This window comes from Micromys minutus (genome assembly GCF_963924665.1).
Source record: "Micromys minutus genome assembly, chromosome: 12".
In the NCBI taxonomy this organism is placed as follows: domain Eukaryota; kingdom Metazoa; phylum Chordata; class Mammalia; order Rodentia; family Muridae; genus Micromys; species Micromys minutus.
Window position 1 is genome coordinate 57160190 of NC_137981.1, and position 20272 is coordinate 57180461.

The following is a 20272-nucleotide window of genomic DNA, read 5'->3' on the forward strand; positions in this document are numbered from 1 at the left end:
ATATGCTAATGAGGCTGTAAGGACCAGCCAATAGGGCAGAGGGCCTGCGGATCACATGACCCGAGTACGTGTCAGGGGCGGAGCCTACGTAGCCCCTGCCCGAGTTAAAACCGGAGTGTGAGAGAGAAAAGCGCTTCAGTAGCGAGAGGGGCTGAGAAAGTGGTGACACCGCTGGGGTGCGGAGGGAGTCTCTCAAACTTCTCTCAACAGCCCCAGGGCCAATCTCCCCTCAGCCCACTCCCCTCTTCGCCAGATCCCTGGTCCCCACTCCCTGCACTGGGGGTGGGGTGGGGAACTGGGCCGGTCTCCCGCGGGGACACACACAGGGGCCGGGAGTGGGGACGGGACCCCCAGGCCGGGGGGGGGACGGACGGACAGACGGCCGCGCGGCCGCCCCAGCGGGCAGGCAGGCCGGAGGCGGGGGTACGGCCGGGTGGACCTGGGCTGGGGAGTTTCCTCTCAACTATCGGGGGAGAAATTCCCCATAGCCGGTGTTTTCCTCCCGGGGCCGCGTTCCCCGCCCCGCGTATCGGCGGTTGCCGCCGCCGGTGCCTCCACCTCTGCCATCTCTTCACCACCTCGGGCCCCGGTGTCCCCGGCCAGCACTATGCCCATCTTACTGTTCCTGATAGACACGTCTGCCTCTATGAACCAGCGCAGCCATCTGGGCACCACCTACCTGGACACGGCCAAAGGCGCGGTAGAGACCTTCATGAAGGTACCGACTGATCGAGCCCCAGTGGCGACCCGGTGGCCCGCGGGGGGGGGCAGGGCGGGGGGCAGCGGGTCTTAGGCGGGCGCGGGGACCCCTCCCCCACCGCGCGGGCGGGCGGGCGAGCGCTGGGAGCGGGCTCTGCTGGGCCTGGCCCATGTGGGGCTGCTGTGGGTGCGGGGGGTGGCGTAGGGACGGCCCTGCGTGTGCGGTACTGTGGGGGCGGCCAGCGACCCTTCTGCGACTGGTAACCTCGCCTGTGTGCTTCCCTCTCTCCCGCCCGTCCCCACCCTGGCCCGCAGCTCCGTGCCCGGGACCCTGCCAGCAGAGGAGACAGGTATATGCTGGTCACTTTCGAAGAGCCGCCCTATGCTATCAAGGTAACAGCCCTCGCCCTCCCCCTCCCTCCCCTGCTCCTTCCTAGCTCGCCCTCCCCGCCCCCTCTTCATTATGCTCCCCTCCCCCACCGCCGCTCCCGCCTCCAGGTCCCTTCCCCGCGGCCTCCCACCCCTCCCCAGCTCGGGAGCGGCGGCGCGGTGGCAGTTTCTGGCCCACCGCGGTCCCCTCCGGGTCCAGCCTGGCCTGGCGGCGGAGGCGCTACGATCAACATGGCCGACATTTCCCCTCCGCGGCGTGAGCGGCAGCAATGAACTGTGGGGGATATTTATTCAAGTTAGCCCGAGTGACAGCGGGGCCCAGCCTTGCCTAGCACGGGTTTGCATTAAAAGGGAATCAGCCAAACTGGCAGTGAAGCCAGGAGGGGGGCTTCGAGACTTGGTCATCCCAGAGTGGTGGGACAGCTGTGGTCAACTTAAGAAGTCCTGCTGCCATCTGCCTTCCACTAGCACCTTCGCAACACCCACCCCTTACACACAATTTGGAGGATGTTATGTTAGCAGATTTCCCAGTGAAGTTATTAAAGTATTAAAACGGTTGCTACTTAACAAAAGGTGTAGGGCAAGCAGATTCATTCTTGGCCACCTTCGGAAGAGTTTCCTCACCAGACAACGATTATAACACATTCCCCAAGCCGTATCAAGCAAACATGAAGTTAAAGATACAAACCCAAAATAGAATACCTGCTTGGTGGACATCACATTATAATCGGTGTCCATGTGTGTACATGGCTTCAAATCATAAAGAAAAATCTTAATCTTTCTTTTCAGGCTGGATGGAAAGAAAACCATGCAACGTTTATGAATGAACTGAAAAACCTTCAGGCAGAAGGACTTACGACTCTTGGCCAATCCCTAAGGACAGCTTTTGATTTGTTAAATTTAAATAGATTAGTAACTGGCATAGACAACTATGGGCAGGTAGGTTGAATACTAAGGTAGAAAAGAGTTGTTTTTATTCATGTGAACAAAATCACAATCCAGTCCAAAAGTATGTAACGTGGAATGCAAGTATAAAACATTCGAGGTTCAAAAACAGTGCACACAGTTCAAACCACCTAAGGTGTATGGTCTTATATTCCACATTCCCCCTTTAAATGTATTTGCATTCAGAATTTAAATCTGAATTCTTGGCTAGAAAGTTGACACAAATTTGGTTTCAGTCCCTCAAAGTTCACAAAAGACATAAAAGGGAAGATAGCCTGTATCAGTGTACCAGTCTGAAAGTTTATGTAGGCACATATGTAACTATTGAATGGCTCACAGCCATTAGTTGACTTCATAGTTGCTTCTGTATTATAAAGATGTTGGAAGAAATGATTGTTAGATTAGGGTTTAGCTTAACCTAGATTGTATACTGAGAAAGGCAAGGGTTTCCAATAGAGTACCGTAACTGGTTTGACTACATTTAGTACGAAGATTAAAATAAATGGCAGATTCTTAATTTCTAAAGTTTAAAAATTCCAAGCCCTTGGGAAGATGTTTTCTGGGAAACATGAAAGCTTGCCTGTATTTCTGAAGCTCCCCCAAGGTCCTTTCCTCATCTGTGAGGCTGGGACAAAAGCTTTAGGTCACAAGTCATTCACTACAATGTTGATAACATTTATGAGATTGCTATCCTAGAAATACAAGATACCAAAGAATATGCAGTAGTGTCCACAAGGAAAAATAACACCCAAGGATTTCAGTATGCAAAGCACTCTTACCATAATGCTGTGTTTAGTAATATTGTTATACACTTCCCCAAGTTCCACAATGCACAGTTCTCATGAATTTTGAACATTTTAAGGAAAATTTCCTGTGACTTCAAGCTATGTACCTCAATTGGGGATAATTGTTAAACATCTTTTTAAAAATTTGAGTTTAGTCCTTAAAGTGTGTATTACAAATCAGACTTCTGAAAAGCATTTTCATCATTTAAATAGGAAACTTGTCTTAGCACATTATCTTTTTGTTGCTTTATTTTATAACTTTTTGCCACTTGTTGGTCAGTTTTTGTAAAAGCTTTTTCTTTTGTTGTCTGTAGTGCTCTTGTCTTCTATCATCTAAAATTTGATTCCAAACTTGCTGAGTTCAAAGACACCTTTGAAACTTACTATTTAGTTCCTTTATTTCGTTGTCAGGTTCTGTTTTGTAGAACTATTAATTTCCTGTTTTTTTTCCCCCTCATATTTCCTAAGAGGGAATGACAGTTGGATGTATCCACTCCTACATTTTTAAAACATGGCTAAAGTCCTGTAGGAGAATTGTTTACTATGGAGCGATGGAGGGCATCTGTGTGCTCACTCTTGTAGGAAGTTTAAGGATGAAGGGGAGAACTTCTGTTCTGACATTTATCACTTTGACCAACAGAAGAAAACCCTGGAGACTGATGTTCTTACTGGCCAGACAAGGAAGGAAGATGCCTTGTAGTTATTGTAGTGAATCCTCTAGGATTCAAGAAGTGACACTAAGGTGTTTTTGCTCATATCCTGAACTTGTACATAATGAAACTAGCATTAAAATAATTGAAGACACTACAACTTGTGAATAAATAGAAATTTTTGAGTAAAGTTAACTTAGAAGAAAACATGTTTCTGAATTTTTTCATCATAGAACCATTTTTGTTTATTTAAATATTTGATATTTCCTATTTATATGAAGGTTATTAGAATTTTGGATGGTTGAAAATCATTTAATACTAAATATCATTTGGATATTTAGAAAAGTACTTGTAGGATGCCTTTATTCTGTAACTATATATATATATATATATATATATATATATAATTAGCATTCCATATTGAATAATAGAAATACTGGAGATATATTCTCAGTAGTTGGAGAGAATGCAAGAAGGTGGGCTAGCTGGAAGACAGCATTTTACTTTTATAGAGCATCTCTACAACATAATGTAGTTCCATATTTTCTAAAATATGGATTAATTTTACATATTTATATTAACCTCTTATACAGACACTAGGTGATTTTATATAGTCAATTACAAGAACACTGATTTCTATATTGCATTTATTAACTTAGTACTCTTTTTAAAAACTTATTGTATGCATATGAATGCTCTGCTTCATGTACACCTGCATGCCAGAAGAGAGCATCAAATCCCTTAGATGGTCATGGCCACCGTGTGGGTGCTGGGAGTTGAATTCAGAACCTCTGGATGAACAGCCACCGTAACTGCTGAGCCGTCTCTCCAGCTCCCAACTTAGTTTGCTTAATTAGGTAGGATACTCAGAATTGTAAGGTTAAAAATAGCTGAGCACAAAGGATACACCTTGAATATTCCACTAACAATTGTTCTGCATAGAGGTCCTTGTAAATACTTGGTGATTAGTATCAGTTGCTGGTATTTCTATAGCCATTGATCAGTAATCCATCCCTTTAAAAGCAGTACATGTTAACAGTTTCAGATGAGTCTGAAATTAAGCTCAAATTAATAAGATTAAGAATGTAGACAGATTGAACAATATTACTACATAAATTGGTGTTTTATATTTTGTGTTTTTTGTTTGTTTGCTTTTCAGTGTTTGTAGTTATTGTGTGTGTGTTTTTTTTTGTTTTGAAGTTAGGTTTACTTGCTGAATCTGACTGACCTGTACATCCTGATTTTTCTCACTGGCCTCACTCTACCCCCACCCACCAATATAATAACACTGATTGGATTGTTTAGAATGGTGCCTGACTTACTGTGTATTTAAAAAAAAAAATATTTAGTGCTTTGAGATTTTAAATGGGAGTAGTTACCCCATTTGAAATGATGGCCTTGGTGTTAGATGAATTGGATGATCCTGTTTGTTTTTTGAGCTGATCTCATCGCTGGCCTGGAACTCACTATAGATTGGCTGGTCTTGAACTCAGAGAGATCTGCCTGCTTCTCCCTTGAGCATTGGCATTACAGGTCTGCATCACCATACCTGGCCGGGCTCTTCTTTTAATGTTCATTAGTGAAGTGGTGAAAAGTTTGTTCCTGTTTGAGTTTTTGGTTTTTCTTTTGCTTTAAGGTTTCAACAAGTTTTTTACTTATTTATTAAGCTATAGATATTTATTACATTATATATATATTAAGGTTTAAATAACTTAAGTAGAAATAGGTTATTATATTTTTGTGTATAATGTCTGTACTACACTGCTGAAATGTAACCTGAAATAATAGTGAAGAGTTAGTTTTTGTGTGGGTTAAGTATAGAACCCACAACTGTGTGCTTGTTAGACAAACATTCCACCACAGAGCTACACTTTGTTTCCTACTAAAAAACATGAATCCCTTAATTTAACAAAATAAGTCTGTTTTTAAAATTAAGTGCCGTTTGTGTGCAGTGAGGGATAGTATGCCACAGTGCACATGAAGTAAGTGGGTACCTTTGCCAGTTGGTTTGTCCTCGCCGTGCTCCTGCAGGCACACACACAGGTCTGAGGTTAATGGTGTGGACCTTTTCTGCTGAGTCATCATGCTATCCCAGAGTTTCTTATTTAAAAAAAGAAGATGGACAAAACAAAATGTCCTACCTTCTTCATTTCTAAGTGTTCAGTTCTGTAGTTCTAGGTATATTCACTGTAATGTGTAAGCAATGCCTAGAACTTGTTCATCTCACAAAAACTTATAATAACCGTCACTGCTTAGACGCTCTTCAGGTCCTTTTTCTGTTTTGTGTAGTTTTGGTTTTGCTAGACTTCTGTGTATACTTAACAAGTGTTATCACATAAATATCGTTGGACTCTCCATCTGTGGGTTTGCTAATCCAGATATCCACAGTTTAGAAATATCCTAAAAAATCCTGCATCTATACTGAACATGTTTCCTGTTGCTATTCACTAAATACAACTCTTTACATAACAGTAAGATTGCATTTGGTTTTTAAAAATAACAGAAAAGATGTAAAAGGTACATAAGAGATGTGTGTAGGTTATAGATAAGTATACATAATAAGATTATATTTTATATAAAGTACTTGAGAATCTTTGGGGAAGACTAGGAACCAGCTGCTTGTGGATGCTTAGGGGATAAGAGTGTGTTTGTTTTAAGACTAAGGATTATTTGCCCAATCCTTAAGGTTCATCACATTGTAGCATACAGAATTTTTGTCAGAATTTCTTGACTATTTTAGGAATAATACTGTAATTAATGTATATAGGTAAGTATCTCTTTATGACTCTATTTTCACTTTTGGGTACACATATTAAAAGAGAACAGTAAATCCCCAGGAGTGATGTGCTCATCTTTAAGCCTAGTGGTCAGGAGGCAAAGGCAGGTATATTTATATTTGTGAGTTCAAGGCTAGCCTGGTCTACAGAGGAAGTTCCAGGACAGCCAGGACTCTTACATACAGATACCCTGTCTCAAAAAACCCAAAAGAGGAGAAAAAGAATAGCAAATCTTAATTTTTTGAGATCTCCCTACTTTTCCATAGTAATTTTATCATTTTACATGTCTATCAATAGAATGCAAATGGTTGCTCTTCCTGTATCTTGCTGACTCACCCAAACTCCAGTAGCCTTCCTTAGCCATCTTAATGTGAGAAAATGCCATTATTTTGATTTGCATAATCTTGAGCATCTTTTCATGTGTTGGTTAGGCGCTTTAGGTGCGGTCTTTGGATACATGTATTTAAAGTCATGTTAAACATGGACTCAACACAACACATGAGAGTTGATGTTTTTGTGTGTTTCAAACTGTTGGGGGTTGAATTATGGCTACACATACCCTATTGAAGTACTGTGCCATTGAGTTACATTCCTGCTCTTTGGGATTTTTTTTTTTTTAATGTTTTGGTTATTAACTTCTTTATCAAGTAATTCACACATCTGTCATTGTGTAGGTTATGCTTTTACATTGTTGATTGTTCTTATTAACTTGCCCTGTGCTTTTTACATCTATAAAAGTTTGCTTGCTCTAGTATTATTGAAACATCTATTTTGGGCTGATTTTTATATACAGTGTATATAAAAGATCCAACTTTTGTGTGTGGCTGTCCAGTTGCTCTAGTACTATTGGATAGTCTTAGCAAGTCTTTTTCAAAAGCATTTTAAAATAATTAGTAACAAGAGAGGACTTTTACACTTAATATTTTCTCTCCCGTATGTGTTTTAGAGAAGAGCAACTGGAAATGAAATGCCCAATCTTGACTTTGTCATTAAGTCACTATGTAAGACTGAGAAATGACATTGTTACACTGTCTCTGCTGCTTATTCTGAATAATGGACTCACTGTGCTCATATCAATACAGAATGAATGAGAAGCTTAAATCTGATAGATGTCTAAAATGTCTATGGAGTGCTCAGTTAGGGAGGGACAAAACGAAGTAAAATGGGCTTGGTAGCACAAACCAAACTTTAATTCCAACAGAGGTGAAAAGGCCACGCTGCCTCAAAATCCAAAACAAAACCCAAAGTAAAGATGTGCAGTAGTTTACCTGTAGTTTCCTGTTTTGTTTTTTTCTCCTTTGTTTGGAATTATAATTACAAAAATCTAGTGACCTTTAATGTTGGGTTCTATTATTACATGGTTTGGAACCTATTAGCATGTTGAGATTTTTTTCCTTTGAATTTTGCAGTTTATCCTAGAAAAGCAGGGATGAGAGAGAACTTAATAGAACTTTGAGTTGTCTTAATGGTCGCTGGGTGCTATGAGATTGTATTTTTAAAGAAATACATTGAACGGAAACGGGTTAAGTATTGGGAAGACGTTTTAAAAGCAGTATATTGAAGAAAAACTGGGTATGACTATTGTCCTTAGATTTTTTTTTTAATATAGGTTTTATAAAGAGCTTTCAGGAGCATATGTCTTCCTTCCAAAAAATTTGCTACAGTATTTTTTGACACTGTAAGTCTGTTTTCTAGACACTCAAAAAATTGGATGCATTTCTCATTTTAGAAGAAAAATGAAAAAATTGTACCCAAAGAACATCATTGTGTTCTTAATTGTCTATGATGTCTTAAATACAAGAGGCACGAAATTCTATACAATTAAAAAGTAAAGGCCAAGAGCAACTCTAATATTGGAATGAGGCTTTTACTGACCAAGTGTGTTGAATTGATGTAAGGTAATCTGTGGTCAGAAAGAACTAAAAATTGTTTAGCCTTGTTGATGTTACAGGTTCTTTAAAAAGTTGTGCCATCATTGTGCTATAGTTTGTGATTTGAAATTTAAAAATTATTTTTCGGCCATAATAATCTCATTATTATGACTAAAGTGCCTTAATAGTTTTTTTTTTTTTTTTTTTTTTTTTTTTTTTTAAATTTTAGGTGTTTTCTTTAGGTGATAAATGCCCATTTCTTAATTTTTAACAATTGATTTTCCTAAATAAAACAACCAATTAAAATATTTAAAAAGTGAAAGAAAATGATTTCCTTATATCAACTTTTTGTTAGCTGAATTAATTTATGTAATTATGTTAGGTTTATCGTTATAAACCTAACAAGAATTTTTGGTTTTGTTTTGCTTTTGTTTCTATAACTTTTAAAATCACATTTACCTATTTATTGGGGGATAACATAGACCTTTAGAGGTTACAGGGAAATTTTGCAGGAGTTAGTTTTGTTCTTCTACCATGAAGTCCCAATAGATTGAACTCTATTCAGTTGGCTTGCTAGCATGTATGTGCTGAGTCATCTTACTCCCCTCCCCTACACTCCCTTTCCACTCAAGGTCTTAATTACTCAGACTTTCCTTAATTCACTATGTAGCCAAGGATGATCTTGAGCTTCTTTAGAAGAATTACTTACCTCATGCATACTTGCTAGTGTCTATGTGTGTATTTGTGCCTTGCTTTGGTTCCTCTAGAACTGAAGGACAGTTGTAAACTGCTCTGTGGATGCTGAGATCCAATCCTAGGGCCCCTGCAGGAGCAGCGAGTGCTCTTTACTACTGATTCATCTCAGCCCTGCTCCTGAATGCTTAATCCTCCTGCCTCTCTCCCTCCTGAGTGCTGTGTTCCACCATGAAGATTGGTGTGGTATTGTGGATTGAATACAAGCTTTATGTATGCTAGGAACCTCCTATACTGAGCTATACTCTCCACCCCTACTTGAGATTCTTTATTTATATTTTCTATTCCAAGTTTTTTAGTGAAGGCTACTGAATTTTTATATACTCTTGAGCAGAATTCTGGCAACTTTTCATTTTTGTGGTTTAGTGTATCTTAAATTTGTAGAAGAACGAAAGGCCCTGAAAAGTTAAAAATGCTTAATTTATTACCATTTTTGAAACATTGGAACATTTCAAAAGATGACAAGAGATTTGAAACAGTAACATATTTTATAGTAACCGTTCATTTAAAAGAGTCTTATTTAAGAGTGTGAAGGTATAACAGCAGATTTTCTGTGGTTTTCTCTCTGTAAATAATACAATGTGAAGTCTTATGGTTTCTATTTGAAAATAGCATTTCAATTAGCTGATTCTTTTAACCTTTTGTGTAACGGTTCATCTAAATATCATGCGTTACCTTATTACCTTCAATTAAGTTTGCTTCTCCAGTTTGGAAAAAAGGATATGGACGAATAAGGGGCAATTGATAGGATTTTATGGCATTTTAAAGACAAAGTTATATTAGCATAAATTTTACAATTGTGAGTGTGTGTGTTTATCTGCTGAGCCATCTCCTTGGCATCAAGGCAAAGGTTCTGAAATATATAAATATATATAATATATATAAATATAAAAAATATATATTTATATATGTAGTTAATTGAATTTTTGTGTCCACATTTTAGTGCTTTACTTCGTGATTTAGGTAGTCAACAGATGGCTAATAACCTGTCAGTTAATTAGCTGGTCTTTGCATTTGAGCCAGCCTGTAACAATAGGAACTTACAGTAGTAACTTCCCCAGAAAGCTTTGTAGTTAGTTAACTATCACAGGTTTTTTGTTTTGTTTTGTTTTGTTTTTTTTTTTCTAAGATGGTTTTGAAAATACTTAAGCCTCCTGTCTTGAGTCAGAAAAATGTGACTGAAGGCTTGCTTATGAATATCCACCGCACTGGTGAGGTCCTAGCATGTCTTGTCTCCTTTAATCTTGCCTGTCTACCAGGAAGATTTAATAGAAGAGCTCACCATAGATGACTGCTGTGAATGTTGTGCAACCCACTTTATTACTGTAAAACAATCTCTTGTAAATTTCCTTTTGTGTTTTAAAAACTGAAATAACAGGAATAGGAAGCCAGGTTTGCTTTAATCCTGCTTTTCTCCCTAGAAGGTTGTGGTGATACAGAAAAGCAAAACCAAAAATAAACCATACATCTCCACTTTGTCATATATATGTGTGTGTGTGTGTGTGTGTGTGTGTGTGTGTGTGTGTGTGTGTGTGTGTGTGTGTATGTGTATGTGTATGTATGTGTGTGTGTGTGTATATATGCTGGTCTCTCACATTTAAGAGCTTATGCTTTGACCAGTCCTTTCATCTTCAAATTTCTCATCCATAAAGTGATGAAAGTATCAATTTTGAAAGGTTTGTAAGAATTACAAATAATGTTTGTTAATCAGGCTAGCAAAATAACTACCTGGCATATGGTAGGGACTCAGCTGATGAAAATCATTATTATTATTATTTTTTTTTTTTTTAAGGAAAACACTTTAGCAGGATAAAAGCTTTCTATTGTGAAACTGACCAGAGCTACAATCTCAGTATACTGTTTTCCTCCACCACAGGACTTCCTGCTGAAGTCATAGCTTTTGCTGTAGGGAACATGTTTCTTGGTTTTAATTTTTTGTCTGAGGTCTAAAAATTCATTTTAAAACATTTACTGTTCTTTCACGATTTTTAAAAAAAATATGTCTATTTATTTTGTGTATGAGTATACTGTAGTTATCTTCAGACAGACCAGAAGAGGGCATCAGATCTCATTACAGATGGTTGTGAGCCACCCTGTGGTTGCTGGGAATTGAACTCAGGATCTCTGGAAGAATAGTCAGTGCTCTTAGCCATATCTCTCCAGCCCATTTCAAAACTTTTTTCTTTTCAAAACCAGTTTCATATCAACAGACGTGCAAACACACTTGTGAACTCCAAAATAAGAAACATGTTCAATCTTTGAGGAATCTCACATCAGTCTTTTCTAGGACTATATATTTTGGAATTCACATTGGTGATGATTGGCCTGGGTAGATTAGAAGACAACTTTGGTCAAGGAGTTCAAGAAGGAGTATTTCAAGAGTAAGATACTCCCTTTTTGTAGCTTTGTGTGGAAAAAGCTGTTAATAGAATAAATGTATGCTTTTTTTCATATGAAGAGTATTTTTGATATGTTTGAAATTTACTTACATATTTGGATACTGTTGTATGTAGAAAAGACCTTTTAATATGGTCAGCTAAATGACTTCATAATGAAAAAGATTTTTTTTCTAATCCTTATATACTTTTCACTAATGTATACCTTTAAAAACTATGGAATCTTTCCTATCTGTTTGATTTGCCCAGATATAGTATGTGCTTAACAAGGCTACATTTTCTACAACATTTGATTATTAGTTTTAAGTATGTGAGCAAAGACAGTGGAGACATTACTTGTCAGAACTGACGCTGGCTTGTTAAAACATCTCCTTAGTCTTAAGCAGTTGGACCTTGTTAGATTTTAGAAAACAAAATCTTCTTGGGGGTATTTTGGAACTTCAGGACTAAAAACTCCATTAAAAAAGGTTTAAAAAGCTTTGAAATTAACTTTGTCTTGCCTAGTGAAGATTTACTCTTAAGCCCTAGTATATAAGAAATAATAACCATGTTGTGAATTTTTCCCTTTCAAAAATGTAGAACTTTATCCCTAGTTTTTGTGATCTGTAACATATTGACTAGTTTCTCATTACACATATATATAACTGTTGAAGAATTTCATGATTTTATTTTAAAATTTTCAATTTAAAAATGTAAGAATTATTTTATGTGTGTAAGTATTTGGGATGTGTATGTGTCTTCATCACGTGTGCCTGGTACGTTTGTCGGCCAGAAGAGAGTATTGAATTCCTCAGCCTCCATTTGGGTACTGGGAATTAAACCAAGGTACTCTGGAAGAGGAGCCAGTGCTCCTAACTAAGTTGTCGCTCCAGGACTCCTGTGTTTTTGTTTTTAAAGACAATCACAATGTGGCATGGGTGTTTAAAGAGAAGTAACCAGAATCTTCCTATTTTGATATACAATCAAATGTTGGCTTGTTGGAGTATTTCAAAGTGAAGCTGAGTTCAAGAATGATTTCTGCGGCTGGAGAGAGAGATGGACTGCCGAGAGTACCGTCTGCTCTTCCAGGGACCTGGTCAGTTCCCAGCACCTGCGAGGCAGCCATCTGTGTGTAACGTTAGTCCCAGGGAATCTGAGCCTCAGGTACCAGGCACACTTGTGGTGTACAGAAGTATTTGCAGGCAAAATACGCCCACAAAAAGGAAGTAAAGCAACAACTAGCCAGGCTTTTGCCAAGGCAGCGTATGAAGCTGTGGCAGTGAGAACCCAAGAGATTATTAAGCTCAAGGGCAGGCTAGAGAGATCTGGGTGAAACAATGTGAGTTTTAATCTCTTTGTCCTTATTCATTTACATAATTTTAAAAGTATATCTTGCATTTATTTTACTTTTTTTGTCATCTAACATGTCACTGCATTAATTTTCCCCACATCAATTTTATCTAGTCTCTGTAATATAATTGATATATTAGGCTATTTTAATTCATACGACTAGTATCTCTTCTGTAGAATTATCCTCATGTCTTTATTTTTCTTTCTGCACCAGTATAAAGTCTGTTTGCCTGCTACTACTTTTTAGGAATCACCAAAACCAATTTGTTAATCTTTTTTCAATTATTAAATTAGATGTACCATTTATTCCTTAAATTGGCTTTTCATAAAGTCAAGCATTAGTAATTTTTTTTAATTAAAGAAATTTTTAATTAAATTCTATATTTACATTTCAAAAGTTGCCCCCCTCCCCGGTGGTCACCCCTTCAGGGTGTTTCCCCACCTGGCCACCCACCCCCACCTCACCCTCACCAGATCCCCCTTCTCTAGAGCATCTAGTTTCCACAGGATTAAGCACATTCTCTCCCATTCTGAGAGGTTGTTCAGCCCTGATACATTCTGTGGGCTCAAAGCCTGCTACCTCAGGGGTCCCACAAATATGCAACTGACTGACTTTAAATGTGCTTTACAAAACCACTGAAAGCCCCATGTTTATTTGAAGGAATGTTTATGTAAAGCTTGAAAATTTTTTACTAGTAGAGTTTGTAGAAATAAAAGGTTTGGCTACTGAAGACCTTGGTAGGACGAGTTCATGGAGGAACAGAGATTTAAACTGGGCCCGTTGGAATGAGTAGGAATTGGATAAGTTTTAAACGAGGAATAAAACAGGTATTTTACTAGAGAGAGACAAAACTTAGGTGGAAATGGACATTTCCAATATGTGGCTTCGTGAGAAGATGTAAACTTCAGATTTGAGGATCATTTCCCATGTAACTGGTACAAGTAGTGAAATGGTCCCAAAATGTGTTCTGTCCACAAAGAGGGACGCTAGTGATTGTTTCCTTCCTGTGGGGTCTGGAGACTTAATGCTGTTGTGTATCTAGAGTCAGTCTCTCTGTTTCACTATCTCTCCCAGTCTTTCTGCCTGTCTCTGTCTCTGCTTGTGTATGAGATGTGCGGTGTGGATGTGTGGTCTCATTGGCAACACTGACGAGCAGCTCCATCTTACCAAGATCTCCAGGTTATTTTCATAGTCACTAACCTTCGTCACAGACTGTTGTATATCATATTGTTCAGTTTTTTGCTGCCAACAATAGGAGAGCTAAATGTCCCTGAATTTCCCTTCTTTTTAGAGATGGGGATTTTGCTATGTTGCTCAGGCTAACCTTGAATTCAGTCTCTTGAGTTGTGGAGACTATAAGCATATGTTATGTGTGTAAGCATCTTCAGTTTCAAACAAGTTTTGCCTGCTTGAAATTTTTATATTGTCTCCTGTTCTTCATTGTATGAGTGCGTGATGTTGTACATGTGTGCATGTGTGAAGACCATTGGTTGTTGTTAGGTTACCCCTATTTTTTTGAGACATGGTTTAATTGGAGCTGGAGCACATTGATTTTAGCTAGTAAAATCAGTGACTACCTCAAGTAAATGCTTGGAGAGCTTTAGTGGTTTGGCCAGTGAGTTTTAGAGATATGTGTGTTTTCAGTTCCTCCTATCATGGCTGAGTTTACAGCTGTGTGCCATTGTGCCTTGGTTTTTTTCTTGGGGACTGAGATCTAAACTCAGGTCTTCATGCTTGTGTGACAGCTACTTTACTGCCTGAACCATCTCCCCAGTCTGTCTGTTTTTTTTTTTTTTTTTAATTTTTATTGAATATAATTTTTATAGGGTTTTACTGCTGTGAACAGATACCATAACCAAGGCAACTCTTTTATTTATTTATTTTTATTTTATGTATATGAGTACACTGTAGCTGTCTTCAGACACACCAGAAGAGGGCATCAGATCCCATTACAGATGGTTGTGAGCCACCATGTGGTTGCTGGGAATTGAACTCAGGACCTCTGGAAGAGCAGTCAGTGAGTGCTCTTAACCTCTGAGCCATCTCTCCAGCCCTGTTTTTTTTTTTTTTTAAAGTTAATGTGGAGGGCTGGTTCAGAAGTAAAGGCATTTGTCATGAAGTCTGATAACCTAATATGTCGTGGAAGGAGAGGTTGGATTTCTAAAGTTGTTCTCTGACTTAACATAAGCATGCTGTGGCATGTGTCTCCTTACCCCCAAACTAACAATGACAGCAACAACAAAAAAACCAAGGTAATGAAAAACCAAAGGGTTAATATTGGATGTACTTAGATCTCAACTGGAAACCATTTGTATGTAAAAGGCAAGGCTGAGTTTGTCTTCCCCAAAATTCAGTACCTTGAACTGATTGTTTTAACTCTATGCGAGATGAGAATTTGAATGGAAGACATTGAATAGATTCATCTTGTAGATAGCGTTTGAAACCATTTTGTTTCTTGTATTCATTTGTATCACTGTTTTTATATATCCTTTGCCAAGCATTTAGTTGAGGTGTAGTCATCCTTAATTTTAACTTCTTGTTTTAGACTTCTGCTAGTTTTGCTAATCTGAGGATACCCTACAAATACTGTGAAATTAGTTTCTGTAGTCCTAGCCTTGTACTAGTCACTTGATGAAACATTGTGATTACAGACAAGATTCTAATAATGGTCATCAACCATCTTGCTTTCCTCTTCAAGACTGTCTCTTTAAGATACTGTCATTTTTTTTTCCTATCCCCAAGGCAGAGGACAAGGGAACAAGACAATGACTGTTTCTTTCTTTGTAGTTGAGGAAATCACTTGTCTTCCTGACTCAGTTCCTTAGTGCTTGCTAGAACTTCAGTAGTGGACCGTTGTTCCTATGCTATTTTGTATTTTGGGACAGCCAGCTTCAAATGCATGGTCAGTTTGGGTCACAGTTGTGATCCACCATGTTCCTAGAGCACTGTCTTTACTATTCCAGTTTGTACCAGACTTGATTTTAGCCAAAAGACTAAGGTGATATTACTGGTCTAAGATAGCCCACAAAAATTCAAATTACTAGAATTCAGCTATAAGGATACTGTTTAAGAAATTAAATATTGGGACTGTAGAAATGGCTCTGTAGTTAAGAACATTTGCTGGTCTTTCAGATTAGGGTTCAATTCCCAGCACTCACTTCTGGTGATTCACAGTCGTCCATAACTCTAGTTTTAGGCATCTGAACTGTCTTCTGCCTTCCTTTGGTCTCTGTGGCACCAACCAAACACATGGTGCATATGTATACATGCATGTAGGCCAAACATTAATATGTGTAATATAACTTTTTAAAGAAAATATGCTTTATAACATACACAAGTATAAATTGCACACTGTAAAAGTGAAAACACAAGAATATATAAAGAAGTGAGAAATCTATCTTTATATCTCTAATTAGAGCAGAGCTAAGCACTATTAGTATGTGTTCTAAAAAGTGTGTTTTAAAATGTCCAACAGATAATGTTTGTAAGTTTTACTAACAGGAAAGATTGGGTTAGTGAGATGGCATAGCGGGTAATAAAAAGTACTCGACTACTGAGCCTGACGGACTGCTGGACTCTTAGTGCCCACACAGTGGGAAAGAACAGACTCTTGTGCAAGTTGTCCTCCGACCTCCACACACACTCTGACATTTGCGTATACATACACACATAGTAACTGAAATGCAATAAAAATGTTTTAAAAATGATACAGGAGATGGTATACATTCCTGAGGGATTGTAGATGTTCTTTCCTAAGAATTGGTTTTGTAACTGTAGGTTAAGCCAGAACTTAAGCCTTAATATTGTTTTGTTTTGTTTTGACTTTAGGGAAGAAACCCTTTTTTCTTGGAGCCAGCAATAATTATTACAATCACTGATGGGAGCAAGTTGACTACTACTAGTGGTGTCCAAGATGAGGTAAGTGATACAAGGTGTGTCACATGGGTCATAGAGATGAAACTGGGACCTGTTTGTGAATGTGTATAGTGGGGTATCGAGTCCGTCGTAGCACATGTCCTTTTCAGTATAATCATCTCCTGAGGTCCTCTCTCTGTTGACAGCAGTTGTCATTATACCACTTTCCTCTGCAGGAATCCTCTGCAGGTGTGCACATACCTCCCACTTCCATAGCGAGGACTGTGCCAGTGGCTATGCAATAGCAACATTCTTATTTTCAGATTAAAAAAAAACAAACAATTGTAATAATATTTTTAAGCTGTTTATGATAGTGTTTAGTCACAGATAGAACAACTGAAGTGAATGAACTTATAACAAGGAAAGATTTATTTTAAGTCTTAAAGAGGTTTCAAGGTACTGTAAGTAGACTTGAGAGTTTGGGCACTTTGGTGAGACAGCAATGGTGGGGCATTAGGAAGGAATAGCTGCTCAATTCATGTGGGCAGTAAGTGAAGAGACAGGAGGAAACTACAGTCAGATAACACTTTGGAGACTACTCCCAGTGACCTTTCTCCAGCCAGACTCCCGTCTCCCAATGTTGCCAGCATGCCTGGACTGAGACCTAATAGTGCCTTACATAGACATTTCATCCTGAACCCTGTCCATTGTGTTCCTTAGTAGAGTCCAGCCTGGAATACAACACCAAGAGTAGATTAAAACTAGGAAGAATACAGAGTTTTCAACAGTTACATTTTCTCTTTCATCATGTGATATAAGAAACTCAGGGCTAATGTTACTTGCTCTGTTAGTGAAATAGGAATGCTGAAATATGATGAATGTGTTAGGTTAAAGAAAGCAAGCTTTTATAGTGTTTGGCTGTGTTTGAACTGTAATAATATACAGGTGGTCTTTTAAAGACTCACTGTTTGCATTTTGTCTTAAGTACAGACTTTCAAGATTTAGAATTAAAACTAAAATTTAGGTTAAATCTTTTTTAAAAAATTATTTATTTATTTTATGTATGTGAGAACAATGTAGCTGTCTTCAGACACACTGGAGGAACAGGGCATCAGATTCTATCCCAGATGGTTGTGAGCCACCATGTGGTTGCTGGGAATTGAACTCAGGACCTCTGGAAGAGCAGTCAGTGCGCATAGCCACTGAGCCATCTCTCCAGCCCTAGATTAAATCTCTTGAAATTAAAGATTTAGAATTCATTTCCATTCGTGTGACACTGTCTAATATAAATTATATGGAGTCAGAGCATGTGGGTTTTATTTTATTTTTATTTTTTTAAGACTTATTTATTTACTTATTATATGTAAGTACACTGTAGCTGTCTTCAGACACACCAGAAGAGGGCATCAGCTCTCATTACAGATGGTTGCTCTTAACCACTGAGCTATCTCTCCAGTCCAGGTTTTCTTCTTCTACTTTTTTTTTTTTTAAGATTTATTTATTTTGTGTATGTGAGTACCCTGTTGCTGTCTTCAGACACACCAGAAGAGAGCATCAGATCCCATTACAGATGGTTGTGAGCCACCACGTGGTTGCTGGGAATTGAACTCAGGACCTCTGGAAGAGCAGTCAGTGCTCTTAACCACTGAGCCATCTCTTCAGCCCCAGGTTTTATTCTTAATTCAAGTACTTCTAGCAGTGAACTTTCTACCAGTTGGCTTAACTTCCCTAAATCTTTACCTTATCAATGAAATACAATAATTTTTGCTTTCCTTCCAAGGGTTGTTGAAATGTGTAAAGTGATGGATGTGAAAGTGTGTGGTGGGCTGTGAAGACAAAGTCTATTATGTCATTCCATCATGACATCATAGGACCAGTGCAGAACTTAGCTTACCTAATTTGACTTAGGGGGAAATGGCAGAATTGCTCTGTTTTAGCAGTTAATATTAAATAGATTTTAGGAATAATTGTGGAGGTAGCACTGAAAAAAAGTAGCTTACTTGATATAATCTTCTTGAAAGTGAAATTTCATGGGTTTCTGGACTTTGTTAGACTTGGTTGACATGTGTAGCCATTTATGGTCCTGCCACGGGTAGGAGTAGACAAGACACTAATTATCTATAATCACAAGCCATAGCATTGGTACTTAGCATGAACTTAGAAACTGTCAAATTGAGTTTCCTTCCTTAACCATACTGATTTTAGTGTTTGTATTCATGTTCATTTTATAGCAATTCCACATCTGTGATGCTTGTTTTTACCTTAGTGACTTTGATTAAAATATTATTTCTGTTTTCTCTTGTAAAATATGCTGCCTGTAAGGTTATCTAGTCAAGGCTCTCTTTCTTGTGCCTTTTGTAGAAATGCCTTCAGTGATGGAGTTCATTCCAGTATATCTAGATCTGATTTATTTATAAAGTCTGTTTATAGGATCTCCTCTAGCTTTTAAGATATCTTGAAATGTACATGGGGGTTGGAATTGTTGAACTTTTTTCTGATTTCCTCCTTAGGAAGGATTTTAGAGAAATGTCACTGTTTTTATATGTCAATATTAAATTGCAAATAGATTCAGAAGATTTTCCTGTGGGCAGAGATCTTAACCTTTTTGTTCTTTTTATCTGTGAAATATTTAACATAGTTCTAAGAATTTACATTAAAAATATTACAGATTGATGTATTGAATCTGATAGAAAACTTAATTGATTCATTTTGTTGCTTCTTACCTAAAGCAGAGAGTTGATTTATGAAGGTGAACACTTTTGATTTGATTAGGCCTGTGAGTTGTTTTGATATTAGAAAACTCTGCATGTTTCTTTCTCTGTGTCTGTAACCCAATACTGTGGATCCAACCCAGGGCCTAGTGTATCACCACTACTCTCTCTCCCTCTCTCCGTCTCTCCCTTCCTATCCCTCCCCCTCCCTCTCCCTCCTCCTCTTCCCCCCTCCCTTTCTCTGTCTCTCCTCTCTCCATGTGGATATGGATATGTGTATTTACATTCATGCTCCATAGGTGATCAGATCATTTTTTTTCTACCAGGGTATGTCAATTTTGCCTTTATGTCTTGTTACATTTACCTTTGGCAAAACTGAATTCTTTTTTTGTATTTTTAATGAGTAAATGTGTGGTTAATTTCCATTTAAGGAATTTTACGGAATATTGTGTATGTAATTTTTGGTGGTTCATGGCTGCTATTTTTTTTTTTAACAGTCTGTAGCACTGGCCTCAAACTCCGCTCCTCTTGCCTCTGCCTCCTAAGCAGTTAGGCTGCAGGCCTGCACCACTGTTATATAACTGATTCCCATTTGTATGCTTCACTTAGGAGAGTCTGCTTGAGTGGTGTGATGTCTGATGTGTTAGTGCAGAATGAGTGACCCTGCTGCTCTCACATAGCCCTCAGTGACTGTTATATATGAAGTTCAGTTAGTCTTAGAGTTTACAAATGAGCAAGTTGAGGTAAAAAAAAAATCTAAAATAATTTGCTTGGGTTATGGTTTTTGTTGTTGCCAAATTTATATTAGAATTAATCTAAACTATAATGGTATCCCAGCCTAATGGTGCTCTCCCCTCTCCTGGATCTACCCAACACCTCTTTGATTCTGTTGAAGGTGTTTAGAATTTATCTTCTATGTATGTTTGTTTGTGTGCAGGTATGTATGTAGTTCAGAAGCTAATGCTGGATATCTTCCTCTATTGTTTGAGACAGGTTTTTTCCTGAACTTGTAGCTCACTAACTGAACAGTATGATCAGCAACTCTCAGGGATGCTTCTTTCTCTCCCTTGCTTCCTTTGGTGTTACGTTTGCAGGTACTACTATACCCAG

General features: G+C 38.3%; 1 protein-coding gene across 3 annotated transcripts in view; it reads left to right on the forward strand.

Moving 5' to 3' along the window:
* The first annotated feature begins 438 nt into the window (after positions 1–438).
* The window catches only part of INTS6 (integrator complex subunit 6), a 78256-nt gene continuing 58422 nt past the window's right edge, over positions 439–20272 (forward strand). For 2 of the 3 annotated variants that reach the window (XM_080926652.1, XM_080926651.1), the window contains exons 1-4: positions 439–718; positions 1015–1092; positions 1879–2028; positions 16425–16514. In XM_080926652.1, coding sequence (XP_080782778.1) covers positions 608–718; positions 1015–1092; positions 1879–2028; positions 16425–16514 — 429 coding nt within the window. In that variant the 5' untranslated portion in view covers positions 439–607. The remainder of the gene's footprint in view (positions 719–1014; positions 1093–1878; positions 2029–16424; positions 16515–20272) is intronic. The other variant, XM_080926653.1, reaches the window with a different exon arrangement.